General features: G+C 33.9%; 1 protein-coding gene and 1 pseudogene across 1 annotated transcript; one reads left to right on the forward strand and one right to left on the reverse strand.

Annotated features, from left to right (window-relative positions):
• Positions 1-10,246: 10,246 nt before the first annotated feature.
• LOC127093005 (photosynthetic NDH subunit of subcomplex B 5, chloroplastic) lies at positions 10,247-11,845 on the reverse strand. The gene is made up of 5 exons (XM_051031897.1): positions 11,540-11,845; positions 11,366-11,429; positions 11,122-11,184; positions 10,675-10,733; positions 10,247-10,592 (listed from the first exon to the last, which is right to left on the reverse strand). The coding sequence occupies exons 1-5, from the start codon at positions 11,762-11,764 to the stop codon at positions 10,356-10,358; spliced, it is 648 nt and encodes a 215-aa protein (XP_050887854.1). The 5' UTR covers positions 11,765-11,845; the 3' UTR covers positions 10,247-10,355.
• A 5,005-nt stretch (positions 11,846-16,850) lies between these two features.
• Positions 16,851-21,879, forward strand: LOC127097178 (acylamino-acid-releasing enzyme-like; annotated as a pseudogene).
• Positions 21,880-22,453: the final 574 nt, after the last annotated feature.

Raw genomic sequence — 22,453 nt, forward strand, 5'->3', positions numbered from 1 at the left:
ATGTTCTGTTCAAAAGTATTGTTTTCCCATTAGAATCCTACTTTGTTTTTGAAATTGTAGAAACCAAGTTTGCAAAGAAAGTTTCCAACACCGTAAATCATAACTTATGTGTTTTTCAAGCCAGAACTAGTAGTCTGCCTCGGGCCGTAGCAGACATAACCCCCAACTTCAGTTGGCAAGCCAGAATCAATGGTCTGCTACGGCCACCTATGGCACCTGTTACGGGCCGTAGCAGACAGACGTGTGATTTTCAGAAACTTTCATTTTTTAGGCTAGATTTAGAAATTATTGGTGATTGGACTATTTTCAGACCTGATCTTATTATCTAGAAAAATATGATTGATTATGGAAATATGCAAAAGGGGTATTTCTCTATTTAAGCGATATTTCAATGAGATTTGAAACGACTTCTTCGACCTAAAAAATACAGAGAGAAAGATTGGAGAACACAGAAGCTTTGGTGAAAGGCGAATTTTCATGAACGAAAGCGATTGAAGATTCAATTCCAACCAAGTACCCGTAATGTCTAAACTTTGTATTTTGTTTTCATTGAATATTATGAGTAGCTAAACCCCTCAATGCTATGAGGTGTCCCTGATTTGGATATGTAATGACTATGATTATCTATTTGCAATAACAATGTTGTTTTTCATAATTAATCTATTCTCTTGATTTTCTTAATGCTTTCAATTTCGGAATAATTAAGATCGATATATGATTATCAATTAGGTTGGACCGCCGTTGGTAATGCTTTCATGGGAATATTCTATAGTAGATATCACCTAGGACTATGGATACCCTATAGAAACCAGATTGTTCTTGATATAATAAGGTTTAATTTCATCGATATATTTCTATACACGTAGAGATTAGGGATGAATGATTAAAGATTTTATCACTAAGACATTAGGAGTAAACAAACTTAAGAACTGGTATTAATTATTTGAAATATGTTTTTGCAATATTAATTCAGAGTTGCTACAGGAATAAATTACACACCTTCCATAGCATGTTACTCATATCTGTCAAAACTATTCACCGCATCCATTTACTCTATTCGCAATTATTTTCATAATTTTGCAAAATAATTCCAAATGTTAGTTTTTTGTTTAATTGAACAACAATTGGAATTCAATATTTACACGCAGTCCTTGAGATCGACATTAGGGGAACTTTCCTCATTATTACTATATAGGAAAAATAGTATACTTGTTATTTTTCCGATCAAGTTTTTGGCGCCGTTGTCGGGGAATTTCAAAATATAGAGTTTAAATTTAGTTCAGTTGAAATTTTGTTGCTTTGCAACTAAAATTTAATTTTTGTTATTTTTATTTTCGATCTTTATCAACTAATATGTTTATGATATTTTTATGCGAGGTAAGGCGTCAATTGATTTTCCTTTTGACACAGAAATCGAAAGAACTTTGTGTGTAAGACTCAGACAAGCTAAATTAACAAGACTGGAATCAGACGAAGAGCATCCTTGCATTCACTCAGATTCAGATTCAGAGAAAGAGGTCGAAACGATGGGTGAAAATCCACCACTACCAGAAAGACTATTAGGTGACTATGGGATGAAAAATGCACCAGGTGGTAGGATAACAATTGTGAACCAACCAGTGAATGTGCCTAACTTTTAGTTGCATCCTAGCACCATTAGTCAACTTGAGAGGAGACCTTTTTCATAAAAAATCAATGAAGATGCAAATAAACACCTACAAAGGTTTCTGACTATGAGCACCACTCTAAAGATAGATGGGTACACTGAAGAAGTAAAAAAATTAAGAATGTTTCCTTTTACCTTATCTGAAGATGTAGAAGAATGGTTTTACTCATTAACTGCTGGGAGTATCACCACTTGGAAACAAATGGAAACAACTTTTTTGCATGAGTATTTTTCAGCTTCAGTTTTCATCAGGAAAAGATATGACATTATGAACTACAAACAAAATGAGGATGAATCAGCTAGATCATACTTACAAAAAAAAGGTGATTCATATAAGAGATTCAAGAGGTTACTTGTTGCTTGTCCTACACACAACTTAGATCAGACTGAGCAAATGCAGATGTTTGTCAATGGTCTCAGATTGAAGATAAAACAATTAATTGATACAGCAGATGGTGACTCATCAAACTTTTCAACAACCACATGTATTAAAAAGATCATTGAGGAAATAGCTGCAAATGAGCATTTAGATTTGTATGATAGGTGTTCAAGCAAATCTAAATGGGTTATTGATTTGAAGCTTGAAACAAAAAGATAAGGATAGAAGACACAATTGTTGCAGAAGTTGAAAAGAAACTTAACGCAATGAATATTGGTACGCAACATGTAGCTAAAATTCAGCCGACCCAGAATGTTAGTTGTGAAATTTGTGGCGCACTGTGTTGCAACCACACAACAAATTGAAGAGATAAAATTTCTGAAGCAAGACAACCCTCATTCTAACACTTATAATCCAGGCTGGAAGAATCATCCAAATTTATCCTGGAAAGATCAGTAAAGGAATGTTCAAAAGCAGGGTCCCATTCAATATCAGAACCAACCACAACAATATCAACAACAACAACAATATCCACCACCACAACAACAACAATATCAGTAACAAGCACCCAAAAAGGCAGATTGGTAACTTGCCATTGAAAAGATGGTAGCTCAAAATTCCCTGTTCCAAGAAGAAACAAGAAATAATCAAAGGAACATTACTGCTTCTATAAAAAATCTTGAAGTTCAGATGGGTCAGATAACACAACAAATAACAGGTTCTCGAGCACAAGGTTCCCTACCAAGTGCAACAGTAAAAAATTCGAGAAATCATGAGAATGTTAATGTTGTCATCACAAGAAGTAAGAAAGTTGCTAAAGATGAAGAAAATAAGGCAACAAAGGATGACCATGTCATAGAGGTAGTTCTGGAAGTGAGGGAAAATAAGAAAGAAAAAGAAAAGGTTATACCACCAGTAAAGCTAATTGAAAATAAAAATAAAAAAAGAGGTTAAACCAGTGATTAAGTTACCTTACCCTCAGAGAGTGACAAAGAAGGATCCAAAATAGAAAAACTTTGAGAAATTCATCACAATGTTCAAAAAGTTAGAGATCAATATGCCTTTTTATGAAGCAATCGAGCAAATGCCCATATACCAACAATTCATGAAAGAGGTAATCGCTAAAAAGAGACCAATAGAAGATGGGTTGGTAACCTTTAATGAAAAATATAGTGCAATATCATCAGGTTGGAGAATCCCAATCAAGCAGAAGGATCCTGGATCTGTCACAGCCCCATGCACTATAAAAGACAGAACTTACAAGAAGGTACTAATTGATTCAAAAGCTAGTGTGAGTCTGATGCCATTGTCAATCTATTAAAGGCTTGGTATTGGAAATGTCAGTGATACAAGGACAAATCTAAAATTTGCAGATCACTCCATAAAGAATGCATATGGGATAGCGGAAGACGTACTGGTGACAATAGAGGAATTTAGTCTTCCTGTTGATTTTGTGATCATAGACATACTTGAGGATGAAGAGACACCTATCATTCTTGGTCGACCATTCATGCAGACAAGTCGATGCAATTTCGACATATACCATGGTACACTAACTTTAAAAGTTTGTGATGATGAAATAACCTTGAATGTTCTTGAAAACAGGAAACTAGAGGTAGAAAAAGAAAATAACTATCAAGTAGGCATGATCAGGACAGATGTGAAAGGACAAAGTAATATGCCAACATCAGAAAAAGTCTCAAGAAGGCCATCTCAACTGGTATCATCTCCATTAGCCACCCTGAGTGGAAAAAATCCTATTTCTATTCCAAAATCCATGAGAAAGAATAGAAAGCGGCACCGAGGTAAGGATATGGAAGTTGGAAAGGACTTGTGGCATAAAGGAGTCCATATCTCTGAAAAAGAAGGTTTCTTAGTTTTGGAAAATAAGTGCAATAAGGTGTGGAAGCTGAAGTACCCCCATAACAGGGAGAATGAGGCGTCAAGCTAATGACGATAAATGAGCGTTGCTTGGGAGGCAACCCAAGGAAAGTATTCGTAATTTTAATTTTATAGTTTCAATTTTATATTAATTTTTTTGTTTTGTTTGGTTTAAGTGGTTTATTTTAAGGTTGTTTACTTTCATCTAGTAATATGATAATTGTAGCTTTAGTGGTTGTGTGAAAAGTACCCAAACTAAAGGCATATGTGTCCTCTATGCATGTTAATTTAACAAAATAATTTTTTATATACTTCTAAATGATCTAATTGGTTTAATCGAGTTAGACTAAAAGTTGAGCAGGTTTACCACAACTGATTAAGAAGCCACATCGAGCAAGAGGTACTGTGGAGGTTTTCAGCTCTACCCAACATGGTGAAAACAGAAAAATCCAAACACAGTGTACAGGTAAGAGAGCATTCAGGTATGTCTTTATCATTCAGAACTTGTGTACGTTCTTTTCTGATTTCGGTTGCATGATTACACACATTGAGGCACGTTTTTTTTACCCCTGAGCCTTTCTAGCCATCCGTTTTATTATTATCCATTGTTAACCCCATTTGAGCCTTTACCCATTTGTTTGTTTTAAAAACCACATCATATTAACCCATGGCCCAAACACTCTCCCACCATGCTCAGAGTATTTATGTGAGTTATCAGATCCATGTCCATTCTAAGTTTTGGGTTGCTGTTAGGATAGCAACCTTTAAAGTTTGAGGTAGCTGTGCAGCATTAGTACAAATGAGGGCACTTGGTGATTGAAAAAAAAAGAGAAGAAAAAGAAAAGATGAAAATTTGAAAAATCAAATTGAAATGAATAATAGAAAAATAATCATCAGGGAACTTGAAAGAAGGAGAAGTCAGCGAATATTGAAAATAAAGACAAATCCAAAAGTTGAGTCCTCGATAATAGTTAATCCTAAAGGACGAGTGCAAGAAATAATTCCAGCACTAATCCATCAGAATGAGCATAGTTAAGATAACGATTATATTGACTCTGAACCTTAGCCTACTTTTCCAAAATTATCCCACCTTAACCCTAACCCTGTTACAACCATAAAGACCTCAAATTGTGTGTGTGTGTGTGTGTGTCGTGCACCTTGACATCAAAAGAGAATTTATTCAAGCCTATGGTATGGTATTGCGTACTATGAATTTTGAGTGTAAAACACATTAACACCCGAGATATTTGGTGAGAGTGTGAATTAAGCTGACAGGTGAAGCAATACTTTCAAGTGAAAGTGTGGCCAATCAATCGACCTCGGTAATCCAGAAAAAACCAAAGGTATCAACAAATGAGGGTCGTGGAAGATCTTAGATGTATGGTGGTACGTGAAAAGTTTTTCTTTCATTTGGGATTGACATGAGTTCTTTGTACTTAAATTTGCTTGAGGACAAGCAAGAAGCTAAGTTTGGGGTTGTGATCAGTCACCATTTGTGTTATAGTTATTAGCATTTTAATAGGTGAAAGTAGGTAAGTTATTTGAATTTTTCATATAGTTTAAGTGATTTTTACACCTTCTTTTACCCTTAATATCATTTAATCTTTTCACTATTTTTCATCAATTTGTTTCCATTTTCCGCATTTTATGCTTGGGCTGTGTATTTTTATTATTTTCAGGATCAAATAAATATTCAAGAAGGATTTCGGCTAAAAACGATGAAGAATCGTGAAGAATCGGAAAGTGTGGCCTAAGGAACAGTGGGCTGCTACGGCCATACGTAGTGCATACTACAGGTCGTAGCATAGGAGCAGTTGAAACCCCTATTTCAAAGGAAAAGGCACAGAAATAACGGTCTGTTACGGCCACCCGTAGCACCCTCTACGGACCGTAGTAGACATAACCCCCAACTTCAGTTGGAAAGCCAGAACCATTGGCCTGTTATGGCCACCCGTAGCACCTGTTACGGACCGTAGCACACATAACCCCCAGCTTTAGTTGGCAAGCCAGTACCAGTGGCTTACTAAGGCCATCCATAGCACCTGCTACGGGTCGTAGCAGGCAGACATGTGATTTTCAAAAACTTTCCTTTTTTAGGCCAGATTTGGAAATTATTGGTGATTGGGCTATTTTCAGACCTGATTTTATTGTCCAAAAAAGTCGGATTGACTAGGGGAATCTGCAAAATGGGTATTTCTCTATTTAAGCAAAATTTCTATGAGATTTGAAACGACTTCTTCTTGGACGACAAAAATACAGAGAGAAAGAGTGGAGAACACATAAGCTTTGGTGAAAGGCGTATTTTCATGAATGAAAGCGATTGAAGATTCAATTTCAACCAAGTACCCGTAATGTCTAAACTTTTTATTTTGTTTTCATTGAATATTATGAGTAGTTAAACCCCTTAATGCTATGAGGTGTCCCTGATTTGGATATGTAATGACTATGATTATCTATTTGCAATAACAATGTTGTTTTTCATAATTAATCTATTCTCTTGATGTTCTTAATGCTTTCTCTTTCGGAATAACTGAGATCGATATATGATTATCAATTAGGTTGGACCGCTGTTGGTAATGCTTTCATGAGAATATTCTATAGTAGATATCACCTAGGACTAGGGATACCCTATAAAAACTAGATTGTTCTTGATATAATAAGGCTTAATTTCATCGGTAAATTTCTAGGGACGTAGAGATTAGGGATGAATGATTAAAGGTTTTATCACTAAGACATTAGGAGAAAATAAACTTAAGAACTGGTATTAATTATTTGAAATATGTTGTTGCAATATTAATTCAGAGTTGTTACAGGAATAAATCACACACATTCCTTAGCATGTTACTCATAATTTAACAAAACAATTCCAAACGTTAGTTTTTTGTTTAATTGAACAACAATTAGAACTCAATATTTACACACGGTCTTTGAGATCGACACTCGGGGAACTTTTCTTATTATTACTATAGAGGCAAAATAACACACTTGCTTTTTTTCTGATCAGTTGACTTTATGCAATTATTGTACATATAAATAGCGGGAGTAGTCGCTTGTGAGTAGAATACGACCTTGGAGATTTCTTCATTTATCCTTTTATTTATCGCTTTTTAGTCGGTTTTATCTGCTCTGGTCTGTAACATCGATAACGGGCGCGTTATTTGTTTGAAGTTTTCATTGGGAGTTTATTTTCATTAAGTGGTTGTTTAATATATTATTTTATGTTATGAGGATTATTTGAGTTTCCACTACGAGTTTGAAAATATTTTATGAAGCACATGATATGTGTTGAGTAGCATCCTAAATAGTGCACTTTTCTATTTTATATTAAGAGTCGGGGTTTAGGGTGTTACATATTCACGTTTCACGCATATCACAATCAAGCTCACACAATTACATACAAGAGTATTCAACAATACGCAAACATCTCATTTACATAACCATTATGTAATGTAATGCAACATCGACTCAACTTATGCTCGTCACAGTTCCCACTATGAATAGGACTCGCAACTCAACTCTATATGCATACGGTACCGACTCAACATTTGATTATTCATACGAACTGGGTCTCCTCTCTAAACCTCGGGCCCCTACTTTGAGCTCCAATCCCCCACTCTGAGCTTGAGACAAGTCATTGGTCCCCTCTCTGAACTCATGACTCGCCTCTTTCACAACACAATAACATATGATGCATGGTGCATAACAATGCAATGACAACAACTGAACAAATGAATACAACCCTCCTCTGACTGTAAACAATCATACAAAAATATCAACATAATAATGAATACATCCTCACTTTGACTGTAACCAAATATGCATTTAATGCATCACCAGTAGTTCCCACTCCAAACTATCCATCCCATCAATTCATCAACAAGTACATACAATAATTCACACAATATTATGCTTGCAATTCTCACCACATATATTCACACATTGAACACATATTCACAATTACACATAACACTCATTTATGCATAATATCAATTAACTATGGTCGATTAATTACATAATTCAATTAACCAGCTAATATACGTCGAAACACGCTAAACAACATCCAAACATTGACCGCACGACGAAACCGTCCTAAAAATCCAACTCAACAGGACAAAATGCACCCATTGATACGATGACGGGTATCCCGTCACCAGGGTGACGCCCGTCATCACCAATATCCCTCAACCGTCACCCCTGTGACGACCAAAAATACCTTATGCTTGCCTTGAGACCATGAAGGTCTCCCCATCAGACAACTGACGCTCGTCGGCGTCTCAAAGCACATGATGCCCAGGTCGTCATGCAGGTGACACCCGTCACCCTGTTAATAGAAGCAAAAACGCATTCTACCATTACAAAACCTTCAAAACACCTCCAATTCAATTTCAAACACCATCAACAACCCAAAATTAATACATACATGATTAACACATATTACCATGTTATTTTCGATTAATTTAACATGTTATTCCATCAATTAATCACCAAAATTCAGAATTACATTCATGTTGTAAAACCCTCAATCTCACAACAAATATTATGCTTATGAACAAATTAACATAACAATAATCACCACATCTACAAATCACGAATTTCAATCAATTCATTGAATAAAACAACATCACGTTCACGTAATTTATCAAATAACCAATCAAAAGAGAAGGAAGAAAATCCTATTGGAGATTAAGAAAAACCTTTTTATCCTTTCATGATTAAGGAACCCTTAGATGAGTAATCTTCTTACCTTGTAATTCTAATAAAAACACAAGCAAGAAAGCTCTTCTATGATTCTTCTTCCCCAAGCCCTAACTCTCTTTCAATGCTCTCCAACTTTTTCTTTTCACGTATTGTCAACATGCTCTAAAAACCTTTATTTTTTCTCAATTCTAAATATAATTAATAACCTAATTAACTTATCTTAATTCAGTATTTGGCCCAACCAAACATGAGTTTCTCACCACTAACCGCTTAGTTCTCTTAATTTACAAACTTCGCCCAACTCCTCATATTCTATCAATTTTCTATGAATTAATTAACTAAATTCCACCATAACTAATTAATTAAGCACAATTCACCATGAATGCCGACACCGGACAAACACATCATAATTCATATAAAATAATTATTTAAATAAATTAATCAATCATATAAAATAAATAAATAAATGGCTAAATAAGTCGGGGTGTTACACTTCACATCAATGATGGGTAAGTTTGTAGGGATTCTTTTATTAGAGATTGAATTCATGTTGTACACTAGGTATTTGATGGATCGAACCATGCTTTTGATGACAAATGCTAGAACTTGGAACCACAAGGTTGATAACTATGGAGTAATTGAGTGTGGAGAGAGAGAGAGAGTGTGAAAATATTTTCATTTAATATTCAACTCTTACTATACAATGATACCACAAAGATATATATATATATATATATATATATATATATATATATATATATATATATATATATATATATATATATATATATATATATATATATATATATATATATATATATATATATATATATATATATATATATATATATATATATATATATATATATATATATATATATATATATATATATATATATAATTGCAATGAATTAGGACACAAGTAACAAGTTGAAATAACAAAAAATCTGAAACCAACTATGTAACAGGTTATGCCAAATCTATAATCGATTACAGTTGTTAAGTTCAACTCAATAGTAACCAGTTGCCAAAACGTACTAACCAGTTACACCTATTCTAACAGCTAAAAATACTACACCATGTAAACGATTACCAGAATGCAGTAATCGGTTACAATATTTGGATTATTGATTTTTCACAACAAAAAACTCAAAGTCGGAATCCTCAAACTCATGTTTGTTTCAAATTTATTTCTAAAATTTTTAAAAAATTGCAAATAAATCTATAATATTTTTCAAAATTTACAAATTAGTCCCTTTTTAATTTTTAAAAATTACAAATTGGTTTCTATTTCTTATATTTAAAATTTGATTCAAAATTTTTAAAATTTATGAAAATGATTCCAAAAATTTAACAATAAATCATATTAATACTCTATCCAAACAAAAATAAATAAAAATTAATAAATTTCAATTAAATCATTTAAATTATTTAAAATTTTAAATTTCTTAAAAATTCTAGAACTAGCTCATCCAAGAGACACTCAACTATTAAAAGTAACACTACTTGTAATATATCAAACATATTAAAACTGTGAAAAAGCTTATGAGAACATTTATTTTTAGATAGAAGTTGTAGCATTCTTAGGTTTGCTTTAGAAATAGGGAATATACACATCTTGATTCAACATAAAATACAAAAGCAACAAATTTATAAGAGTGTGCTTGATATTAATATTATATATTAGTAAGAATTGTCACCTAGATATAAACAAGAACTTGAAACAACTACTTATCTATTCATTATGTCACTTGCTTCCTTCTTGATTGTAAAATCCCAAATGTCTCCATATTTTAGATTGAAATCCCATATATTCATAGTATTATATTCACTTATCAACTTGTCTCTAGCTTCTCTTTCCATATTGTATATTTGAGGTTCAAAGTGGTGTGGTTGATCAGGTTTATCCATTTCAATTATGCAAAATACGATTGTGAAAATTCCTGCTCCAATGAACAAGTACTCACCCTGAAATACAACATAGTAATTAGGTTTATAGATTGATAGGTTGAGTCTTTCTTCATTAATGTTTATTAACATTTAGAATTACCGGAACATTAAAGAATACTCCAGCAGCAATGGCTGGTGGGAAGAGCCATGAAATTAGACCTGCATTAGAATCAAAGTTAGAATTAAAAAAATTGATATCAAAGCCTAGTAACTCTGGTGCAAAATTCGAAATAACATGATTCGACAGTATAAATAATTTTGGATTACAGCAAAGGTTAAGAATTTGTTGATTCTACTAATTTTACCAAAAGCCCTATACGAAGCTGAACGACATGAAAAATATCGATTTGACTGAGATGAAATATGAATGATATTGTTTCAGTCGCGGTTGCGTTGCACTCGCGATAACAAAAATCTTTTGTCTGGTTTAAGTTTAACCAACTGAACCATGACTCGGAGATTTTACCTATCAGTCTCCGTCTAATTTTTAAAATATTAGCTATAATATTAAATAAAAAATAAAAAATGTTGATGCATGTAAAGTTACCCTGAAAACCAGTGGGGGGTCCTGCTCCTTCTATCTCATCCTTAAGTGCACCCCAAAATGTTCCTGCAATGAATATTCATAACAAATTTTGCCATCAAATTTTACAGCTGAAAAAAAAACTAGTAATAATTTCCATAAATTAAAATACAAATAAATTAATATCAACGTGTTCATCAATTTCCATTAAAAAAATAAAGTAATTGAAAAATGAAATGAAAGTAAGCATAAATGAAAAAAGAAATACCTTTATTTTCTTCTCCTTCATAAAAAGTATGGTGACCATCAAATATTCCATACTCAAACTCTTCCTAAAATTCATACAAAATAAACAAATCCCATTATTAGAAAACAAAAGTTTAGTGTATAAAAAGAGTGCAGAAAAATGAAGTGGATAACAAAATAGTAATGATAATAATACAGGTGGAATGCCATTAGTGCGATATTGGTCTATAGGATCTTCATTGAGGTCAGGCTCAACAAGATTGAAAGTAGCATTCAACAAGAATTTTGATGAGTTGTTGTTAGATTTGGTGAAGATGCCATGAAAATTGGGTGGTGTTAGAGATGAGAAGGATTTAGAAGTGAGTTTGGCCGGAGAAGTGATGATGGGAGGAACGAGTGAGAGTGAAGAAGTTAGCGCCATGTGTTAGAATTGGTTGGTTCTCTTTCTAATGTTATTATCCGTTTTCTCCTTCTTTTATCACCCAACCAATTTTATCTTATTAGATATTAGACATTTGGGTGGTTATGCAATGTTAATAAAATCATTCACCTAAAAAAATTAATGTTTTTTTTTTTAAAATTTAAAAATAAGATTATTAATGGGTCATGAGAAATGACAAAGAACATCAATATTACTAGGTTAAGAATGATATTAGATATTCATCAAAAATCTCAAGGCATTTAATATAAAAGTCATATCACTTATGAAATGTTCAACCTTCACTTTTAAATAAATGCGAAAATTTTAACCAATATTTTAAAAATCGGACTAAATCGCCCGGTTCAACCGGTTGGACCGGGAACCGGAGATGAATCTGGTTGGGTTAACCTTTCAAAACCACCAGTGGGTCAAAACCGGAGTAAAACCGGAAAAACCGGTTGAACCGTCCAAAATCATTCGAACCAAAGAACCGGAGCCGGTTTTAAAAAACCGTCCGGTTCAAAAAACTACATCAAATTGACCATTTTTTTAATTTTTTAAAATTTTTAATATGTCAATATCAAAATTTAACCTACATTCTCAATCACAAAAAAAAATTCCATATTTTTTTATAACCATACGAACTTCTAAGTTTTGTCATTCCATTATAATTTTCTTTCGACCATACTCCATCATCATCACACTGTCCCTTTCAAACATAGTCACGATATCCAACTCAATATTGATTATCATTCAAGTCAATATTATTTTTTGTTGTCAATTAAGACTTATTTGTCGTAGTTAAACTCAAATTCATTTTTTTAAATAAATTATATTGTATTATATTATTTATTATATTAGTTATTATATTTTATTATTTTAATTCTGTTTGAATTAATTTAACTTAGTTTATTGTAATTCTTTAATTTGGTCCAATTATTCTTAAATGAATGTTGAAATAAAGTGTAGAACTATGTTATGTTATTATATGTATTGTCGATATTGTTGTATTAAATTTGTAATGAATTTTTGAAATAATTATTTTATTAAGTTGTGAACATATGATTATGTGTGACATATTTATGAAATTTAATTTTATATTATTAGTTTATTTAATAAACGGTTCGACCGTAGGTTTAACCGGTTGAACCAATTGAACCTTAAACCGCAAGTTTCACCGGTTTAATCTCCGGTCCGGTTTTTAAAACATTGCTTCTAACTCATATTTGTATCTTAACAATCTCCTCTTTAAGTGTGAGTCCATCCACCATACTCCCCTCATATATAACCTATTTCGTACACATATACTTGTACAACCGTCGCTGACACTCTTACCACGTCACATGCACTTCAACTGGATATGTCGTCTCACTACCACCTTGTCAAGAAGACTTTTGATACAAGGAGTCGATATCAAACTCAAACCATCAGCCTAATACCATAGATGGGTCATGAGGAGGAACAACCACTTGACGTCAAGAATAATACACAAGTGAGAGAGACACCACTTATTCACCCAAAACCTTAAAATATTAGGTATATGAATCATTTTACTTATAAAATGTTTCACCTCCACTTTTTCAAACAACAAACAACGTAGAACTCAAATACTCAAATAATTGTTTTTCAATAATTTTAACTCTCAAAACTTACTGCATCAAAGTTCAAATTTTAGTCGGGGTGATGTATATGGAGGTCCATTATAGTAATTGTTTTGGGCCGACCACATCAACCCCATCCGAACACCAAGAAGGGGTTCCTTTACTTTCTAAATCTTCTCAGTAGACGAAGATTATCATCCTAATGATTGCAAGAGATCTCAACTACAAATGCATCCAATGATTATCTGCAAATCACGGCTAACAAATAACTAGTTTGTTATTTCCTCTCTTTATATATATGAAGGACGCCAAATTGAAGTTACAAGTTTCAAATTCACTTCACTCTTTTTTCTAACACATTGACTTAAGAGTTTGAGTGTTAATCTTACAGCCCCCCCCCCCCCCCCCTCGACAACATCAAAAGCGACAATTCATCATCATCGTTGTTCCTCCTCTCATTTTTTATTCCAGAACAAAACAGTAATAAACTTTAATTCTCTCTCTTTTTAACTAATAAACCAATTTTTTTTTACATTTTCATAGTTTGTTAACATAATTTTTTTTTAAATTACACACATTCATAATTATTTTACAAATACACCATTGGTAGTTAAAAGAATAATTGCAAGAATAAATATACAAAAGTAAGTAACACATAAAGTATTGAAAAAATTAAGACAATTACTTTTAGGGAAATATTCATCCCATCCTATAGGGTGCGTCTCACACTTCTGAAAACCCAAAAATGTCATTGTTATTTTGGGATGCATCTCCGGACGCACCTAAAATCATATCATCCCTCGTAATTCAGCCACACACCACATTTTTGTCAAAATTTGGTTCGAAGATACCTGCTCGTATATTATTTAGGGTGTATCCAGAGATGCATCTTCGTAAACTCCATTGTACTCGTTCATGGTGTTTTGATTCAATGAGATGGTTTATTTTACAACTCAGTCATGTTCTAGGAGATGCATATCCGGAAATGTCAAGCGGGAAAATGAATAAAACACCACCTTGCATGTTCTTTTTCCTCATGATCAAATGGAGCTTCACTCTCAAAACCCTTAAAATTTTCTTCAATTCTCAATCAACTTTTCAATACTAAAACATCATTATTGTAATTTATCACATCAAAGAGAGGAAAATAAGCTAGAATTTAAGGTAAAGTTCATTCATTTCATCCCCCATTCCTTGCATTAATGTGGTTTTTTAAGCTGAAAAATGAATGTTGAGTCCGAATATGCATCTTCAGACTCAATTTTATTTGTTCTGGATATCCATCTTCGATGTGCCCTTATATGTTTCCCAAAGCTACTATGAGGATGGATATTAAACCAGGCAAAGTGAAGGATAGTGTTGAATCAGATGATGTTAAATCGGGTGCTTGACTGGTTGTTGTCGAGGTAGATGTTCATGAACAATTTGCAAATAAACAAGAGTTTATTGTTCGTGAACATATGCTACAATAGGTCTGCATTGAGGTCGGGAAATTGGGGTTTGGCGTTTTAATCGGTAGGTTTGAAAATGGTTCGTATAGAAGAAAAACATTTGTAATAATATGATACGAAAGAAGTGGCATGTACTGACCACCGCTTAGGAAGTTGAAACGTCATGACACCGGATCAAGAAAATGTGAGTGTCCATTTAAATTACACGGATATCGTAAGGCGAATGATACATGGAAATTTTATGTGGTTTCTGGTATACATAATCATGCCTTGAGTGGAAAGGTAGTTGGTCATCCCATTGTATGCCACCTGATTGCAGAGGAGAAGGAACTTGTTTCCGACATGAAATTAAACATGGTGGGGCCGAAAAACATACTTGCAACTTTGAAATGGAAAAACATACATATGACTCTCATCCTCTTGTTATCATTTTTCTTAAATTTCAAGTTTCTACCTGAATGAATATCATATGTTCGAACTGCCTCTTTAAATTCTTCCTTAGTAGCAAAATAAGTTCCTAACTCCCACTTTTAATCCTCCATTTTTTTTGGAAGTTTGAATGTTGGAAAATCATCTTTTAACACCTCTTCATCTTCATTATCATATTCTTGGGGTAACTCATCACTATCATATTCCTCATGTCGCTCAAATCTCTAAAGCTTTCCTTTGGAACCTCTTCATCTTCACTATCAATTGAGCCACAGCCTTCAACTACTTCTTCCACCTCCCTTTGTTTCCCTGATCTCCCAATCTTGAGTTTCCCCTTCCCTTTACCTTTTCCTTTTTCCATCCCTTTTCCTTTACCTTTTCCTTTGCCCTTCCCATTTCCTTTAACTTTTCCCTTTCCCTTCCCCTTTCCTTTAACTTTTCCTTTGTTATTCCCCTTTTCTTTACCATCTTCTTTATCCACAACAATTTCTTCACCAACTCCTATAACATCCTCATCAAAATCCTCAAAGTTCACATTCAAAGCACTATCATTTTCACTACCACCATCTTCATCTTCTTGGTTACATTCTAGACCCTCATCTCCAACTTGGTTACAAATAAGTCCATCGGCCACTGATTCTTTTTGAACACGTACCAGTTACGGTGTGTCGTCCAATATATCAGCTTCTTGATCACATAGCATATAATCAGTGGTCCCCTCTAAAGTAATATCCACTATTGCATCCTCAAACACAGTGACCCCCTCCAAACTAACATCCTAACATGGATCTTTTTGGTCAATGCCCTCAGTGGTCTCATCCAAATTAACATTCTCAAATGAATCTTCTTGGTCAACTACAATTGTATCTTCTACACCAATGGTGCCTCCTTCATCAAACTTGTCACCAAGATTATTCAAATCTTCAAAAGTTCCCAAATCATCAAAAGTTCCTTTTACACAATTATTCAAATCATCCAAGGTGTCATCTTCCAATTTGTCTTCTTTTACACCATTAGGTCCTACATTGTTTTCTAGAGATAGTATGTTCTCTTCCTCATAAACTGGATGCATGACATATAGATGTACATTCCCATTGATCAATGCGATTATTTTTATTCTATTTGTTCCTGCATCATCTTTCAACAACACTAGCTCATTATCATCCATTGCGTCATAATACCACAAACTCCACACTTTTGAGTACCCTAAATCCTTTAACCCACCCAACACCTCAAAATAACTCCAGAAATCAGGATCAACTTGCAAAACCTCCTCTAATCCGTTGTAACCTAATCTTTTAAACTCAACAATAACAATATATTATAATAAATGTATTAATAATTGAAACAACAATAACAATATACGTATTAATAATTGAAACATATATAATAATATGCCATATCAGTAATTCACTATGCCACGTTGGTATTTTTAACGTTTTTCCACTATAATTTAAAAGAAATGACATATAAGACTACCACATATATCTTAAAGGACTATATTTTAACTTTTTAAATTGAGGAACTGAATAAAAATCTAAAAGAAGAATTAAACCTTTATATTAATACATTAATACATGTAAACTTTATTTAGGGTCTTATAGTAGAGGTTGATTCCTTTCCAACCAATTCCTAAAAGTCAAATACCCCAAACTGCAAATCTTCTTTCTTCTCTTCAAAATTCAGTTACATAACACACACCATTAAACTCAAAGCATTGTTTCAATTCTGGATTAGAAATGCAGTTTGAGGAAGAACAACACTATGCTTCTCTCTCCAACTTACTTCCACACTTCGCCACCATTCCCACCATTCACAAAGCATGGCTTTTCAACAACACGCTCGGAATGTTTACTTTCACCCAACCTCATCTTTTAACCAACAAAACCAAAACTTCAATTCTCTCCTGTGAACTTGTTAAACAAGAAACCGATGTTAAGTTTCACTGGGCTCCGTTTCCAGTTCAGATGTCCGGTGTTGTTTCTATGATCGTTCCGTCTCCTTCTGGTTCTAAGCTTTTGGTCATTCGGAATCCGGAGACTAAAGAAGATGATGCTACTTCTTGTTTTCAGATTTGGAGTTCGTCGACCTTGGACAAGGAGTTTCATGTTCCTGAATCAATGCATGGTTCGGTTTATAATGATGGATGGTTCGGTCCATTGCTGTACTATTCCACGGTTTCATTAGCACTCATCCATAATAAAGTTACGCATTCATTATCTTTTTACTGTGTTTAGGTTTGAAGCTGTTTCTTGGAACTCGGATGAAACATTGATAGCATATGTAGCAGAAGAGCCCTCTTCTACAAAGCCAATATTTAACAATACAGGTTACATGAAAGGTGGTTGTGCAGAGAAGGATTGTGGAAGCTGGAAAGGTCAAGGGGACTGGGAGGAGGATTGGGGAGAAACATATTCTGCTAAAAGACAGCCTACACTTTTTGTTATCAACATCAACAGGTATTTTATCATTCATATTAATGTCCAGTGAATCTATGTTGTCGAATAGTGGCAGAATTTTTACTACTCTCTATTGTGCCACGATGCTCTATTTAGACAAATTGCTGTCAAATAACAGTGCTATAACCATGTAGTATAGGGGAATTTGAACAAATTTCTATTTTCCATGATTTGCGATAGACTACGCTGAGTAAATCTTAGTTTAACTAGTATTTATGCAGTGGAGAGGTACAAGCTGTCAAAGGAATTGACAAATCTTTGAGTGTTGGCCAAGTTGTATGGGCTCCATTTACCGAAAGCTCGAAACAGTGTCTTGTTTTTGTCGGGTGGTCATCTGAGGCAAGAAAGCTTGGTATGAAGTACTGCTCTAACAGGCCTTGTGCATTGTATGTGGTTAGAGCACCACATCATGAGTCAAAATCCGAGGAACTAGAGCACCAGTGAGTCATTTTAGTAAGAAATTCTTAACTCAATGTTTCCGTAACTTTTACATAGTACAAATTTGTTGGCAAGTTTGGTTATTTCTGAAAAGAGTTATGAAACTAATGTTTTACATGTAGCGCAACTGAAGAATTGCATGCACTGAATCTAACTCCAACAATAAGTAGTGCTCTTTTTCCGCGATTCAGGTAAGCTGTTGGAATCAGATACTAATAGATTATTATTGTATCCGATTATATCCTTGAGAGTGAAAAACAATTTTGCACAAATTTCTAGTTTTTGACGTGTACCTGTGATGTATGTTGTTAAATTTCCTTTTTTTTGTTTGTTTTCATTTATTTTCTGTATCTCTGGATTTCCAGTAGTCAGCACTTTCCTAAAGTTCTGTTCTGCCCATCCAAAGTTACTTGTCAAAGTTAATCAAATAATGGCATATGAAACTGAGTTAGTTCTTGCGAAATATTAGCATATGTGTGGTGTCCCTGATCTACTAACCATCATTAATTAATTTTCTACCAGTCCAAATGGAGAGTTTCTTGTATTTTTATCTGCAAAAAGTGCTGTGGATTCTGGACTGCACAATGCTACAAATTCACTTCATAGGATTGATTGGCCAACTAATGGGGAACTGTACCAATCCGCCAAAATTTACGACATCGTAAGATCTGTTGCCGGCTTAATTTGATTGGATTTGGCAAGCTTGCATTTTTTTAATTTAGACTTCAGTTTAACTCCTAAATCACTCCTCCAAAAATTATGGTGCCATCACATTAGTCTTCTAAAGAGTTTTCTCCCAATAAGTTTCTCAACGATCTAAACCGCCACACATATGGAGGGACAAAGTGGTGATAGAAAATGATGGATTCTGTAAATGTTATGTATATTTGAATTTGAGGGACTGATTTGGTGACATGATAATCATTCGAGAACCTATTTTTATGTATAATGTCTAATCTTTTCAGAAATCATAGAGCGCGTATTTTTGTCAGTTAATAACTCTGGTTTTTCAATCAATTCTAAAGATTCCTGTTGTAATGTGTGCTGAGGATGGTTGTTTCCCGGGCTTTATTGTACAACTATCCATGATAATCCTTGGCTTTCTGACAACTGCACAATGATCATATCATCCATATGGCACAGCTGTGAAGTTCTACTTTCTGTGAATGTGTTGAGGTAACTATATAACAGTAGTAATGCTTTTCTTTTCTCCACTCATTAATGGTTTATGTATTCTTTATGATCATATTATAGTGGGGAAGTATTACGTATCAGCCCAGAAGACTCAAATTTCTCGTGGAATCTTCTTACACTGAATGGGAACAATATTCTCGCCAGTAAGAACAAATTCTCAATTTATCTCTACTTTGGTCTTCTAAAGTGGTGAAGTAAGTTTTATCCTGGTGGCTTGTCAATTGTTTTGCAGTTTCCAGCAATCCGGTCAATGTTCCTCAAATCATGTATGGAATTGAGAAGGCAAAGAGAAATACTACATGGAATTGGTCAAAGATATCCAGTCCCATATTCAAATGCTCTGACAAGGTTTTTTCAATTTATTTCTTTTGAGATATTAATGAAAACTGTTGTTTCAAAAGTATATTAGTATATGTTTAGACGTGACTCACCGGATTTTTGTTGCAGGTTAGATCTTTGTTATCCTCTCTCCAGTGCAGTATACAGAAGATCTCAGTCACAGATGCTTCCAATGATCCAATGAAAGGTCTTTAAGTTGCTCTGGTTTCTTCTAAAACAAATCCAACAAATGTTTGTATATGATGTCTATGTGTAAATCTTAATCAATCTTTGGGATCAGTCAAGTTACCCGAATCATTAATATGTATTTATTTCAATTTCAGGTGCTGCTAAACCTTTTGAAGCTATATTTGTGTCATCCAAAACCAAGAACAAGGATTTATTTCATCCATTAATTGTGATCCTTCACGGAGGGCCGCAAGACGTCTCTTTGTCACACTTCTCCAAGTCTTGGGCGTTTCTATCTTCGGTTGGATATAGCTTGTTGATTGTAAATTACAGGTTATTCATGACAGTTAGAGATTGTTTATTTAACTCGTACATGATGAACTTAAGGCTACCATTTTTTATGAAAAAATAAGCTTAGTTGGCTTAACTAGTTTAAAATACAGTTAGCGGCTTGTTCAGATTCTTCAGAACCTGTATGCTACAACATCAGAATCACTAGCTTAGAAAAGTAAAAGAGTGCGAAAGTATGGAAGATTAAATGTCTATTTAAGGTTTCTTACACCTTATTATATCTCTCAGAGGTTCATTAGGATTTGGCGAGGAAGCACTACAGTCTCTTCCAGGGAAAGTCGGATCTCAGGTTAGTATTTTTTGTTTTCTACATCCGAATAGACTTTGGTAAATACTATCTAAGCAAACATATGCTTAATAAGCTAGTTGCATACTATACTGGATTTTTTCTGGTTGTATCTTTATTTTAGTTTTTCACGTGTAGGATGTCAATGATGTTCTCTCTGCCATAGATCATGTGATCAACTTGGGTCTTGCCAGTCCATCCAAGATTACGGTGATGGGAATTTCACATGGTGGTTTTTTGACGACTCATTTGATTGGCCAGGTGCAATAAGTCCAGTTACTGTCTACTTTAATGAAGTGAAATTTTATCAAATGAGATTGGTTTATTTTTTTAATTTGTTGAAGTGTGGTGGCTTTTGTTAATCTTAGTGTATTTTTGGATTTCTAATTGCTCCAGGCACCAGAGAAGTTTGTAGCAGCTGCAGCAATTAATCCTGTTTGTAACTTTGCATTGATGGTTGGTACAACCGATATCCCTGATTGGTGTTATGTAGAGGCATGTGGAACCATTGCAAGAAATCGGTTTAAGGAAACACTTTCAGCAGAAGATTTGTCTCTCTTCTATAGCAAATCTCCTATCTCGCACGTTTCAAAGGTCTTACATTGAACCAAACATGTTTTAATTGAACTACCATGTTATTACAAGAACTCTTAGTGATTGAATTACACTCGTTGGTGCTAATGATAATGATTACGATGTATCTTATTGCATATGAATGATTTCTGGCATTATGTCTTTTCATGAATTCTACAGGTAAAGGCACCAACACTTTTCCTTTTAGGTGCGCAAGATCGCCGCGTTCCAATCTTTGATGGACTGCAAGTAAGTACTTATCGCAATTCGAATAGTCCACTCGGACTCGTGGTTTTCTTTGTTGTTATTGTATGACAGTATAACTTTCACTATTTGAATGTCTAGTATGCTCGAGCCTTAAAAGAGAAAGGATCAGAGGTCAAAATCATCATGTTTCAAAATGATGTTCATGCACTCAAAAGGTAGATAAGTCCATCATAAACCCCTCTGAATTCCTACATAGAATCATAATCATGATTTTAAATCTTATTTTATATTTGTGCAGACCACAATCTGAATGGGAAAGCATCCTTAACATTGGGGTGTGGTTCAACAAATACTGCAAATAAGTGTGTGGAAAACTCACAACAGTTCTTAATTATTCAAGTAATTGAAATGAGATTGATTGCACTGTACCACCAGCTATATCCTCCATGGTCAAAATTGGGACTATAGTTTGATACCCTTTATAGTATAATATATAAAATATACACAACAAATGAAACATGTTTGGAGACAAAAGTTGTTAAATTTCAGGTGACAGGAAATGCAAGACTACTTATGTATGTTAGTCGTTTTCGGGTAAACCCAGAATAATTTTGAATGATTATGGATTTTTGAAAATAGCCACAAAAGAAGTTACCGGGATGAGTCACGGAACGATTCACTCTCTTTAAGACAGTTCGTAATGCTGTTCAAAATTATGCAAAGCGGTCGAATTATCGCGCCGCCTCCATGATAAAACAGTCAAGTTCTATACTACGATTACTATTTGCACGGGAGATAATCGATCTAGAAATACACCTTATGATGGTGCAAAGACCATTCAAATATGGTATGTCGAATTATCGCGCCGCCTCCATGATAAAACAATCAAGTTCTATACTACGATTACTATTTGCACGGGAGATAATCGGTTTAATTTCTCAAATCAAGAAATTTTAATAATTCTCCAAAGACAATTCAATAATGGTCATTTGACCACTCAAAATGATTTCTTAAACAAAGAGAAATTCAAATAATTCTCTAAAGAGAATCCAAAAATTATACTTGATAGTTTTTCAACTCAAATAAGAAGAAATTAACATAATCCTCTAAAGGGAATTCAAGAAAGTACTCAGAAAATTCAACGAGTAGAAAGAAAAAGGTGAAGTTGGCGTTTTGACAATTTGAAAAACGCA

This window comes from Lathyrus oleraceus, chromosome 6 (assembly GCF_024323335.1).
Source record: "Lathyrus oleraceus cultivar Zhongwan6 chromosome 6, CAAS_Psat_ZW6_1.0, whole genome shotgun sequence".
NCBI lineage: Eukaryota > Viridiplantae > Streptophyta > Magnoliopsida > Fabales > Fabaceae > Lathyrus > Lathyrus oleraceus.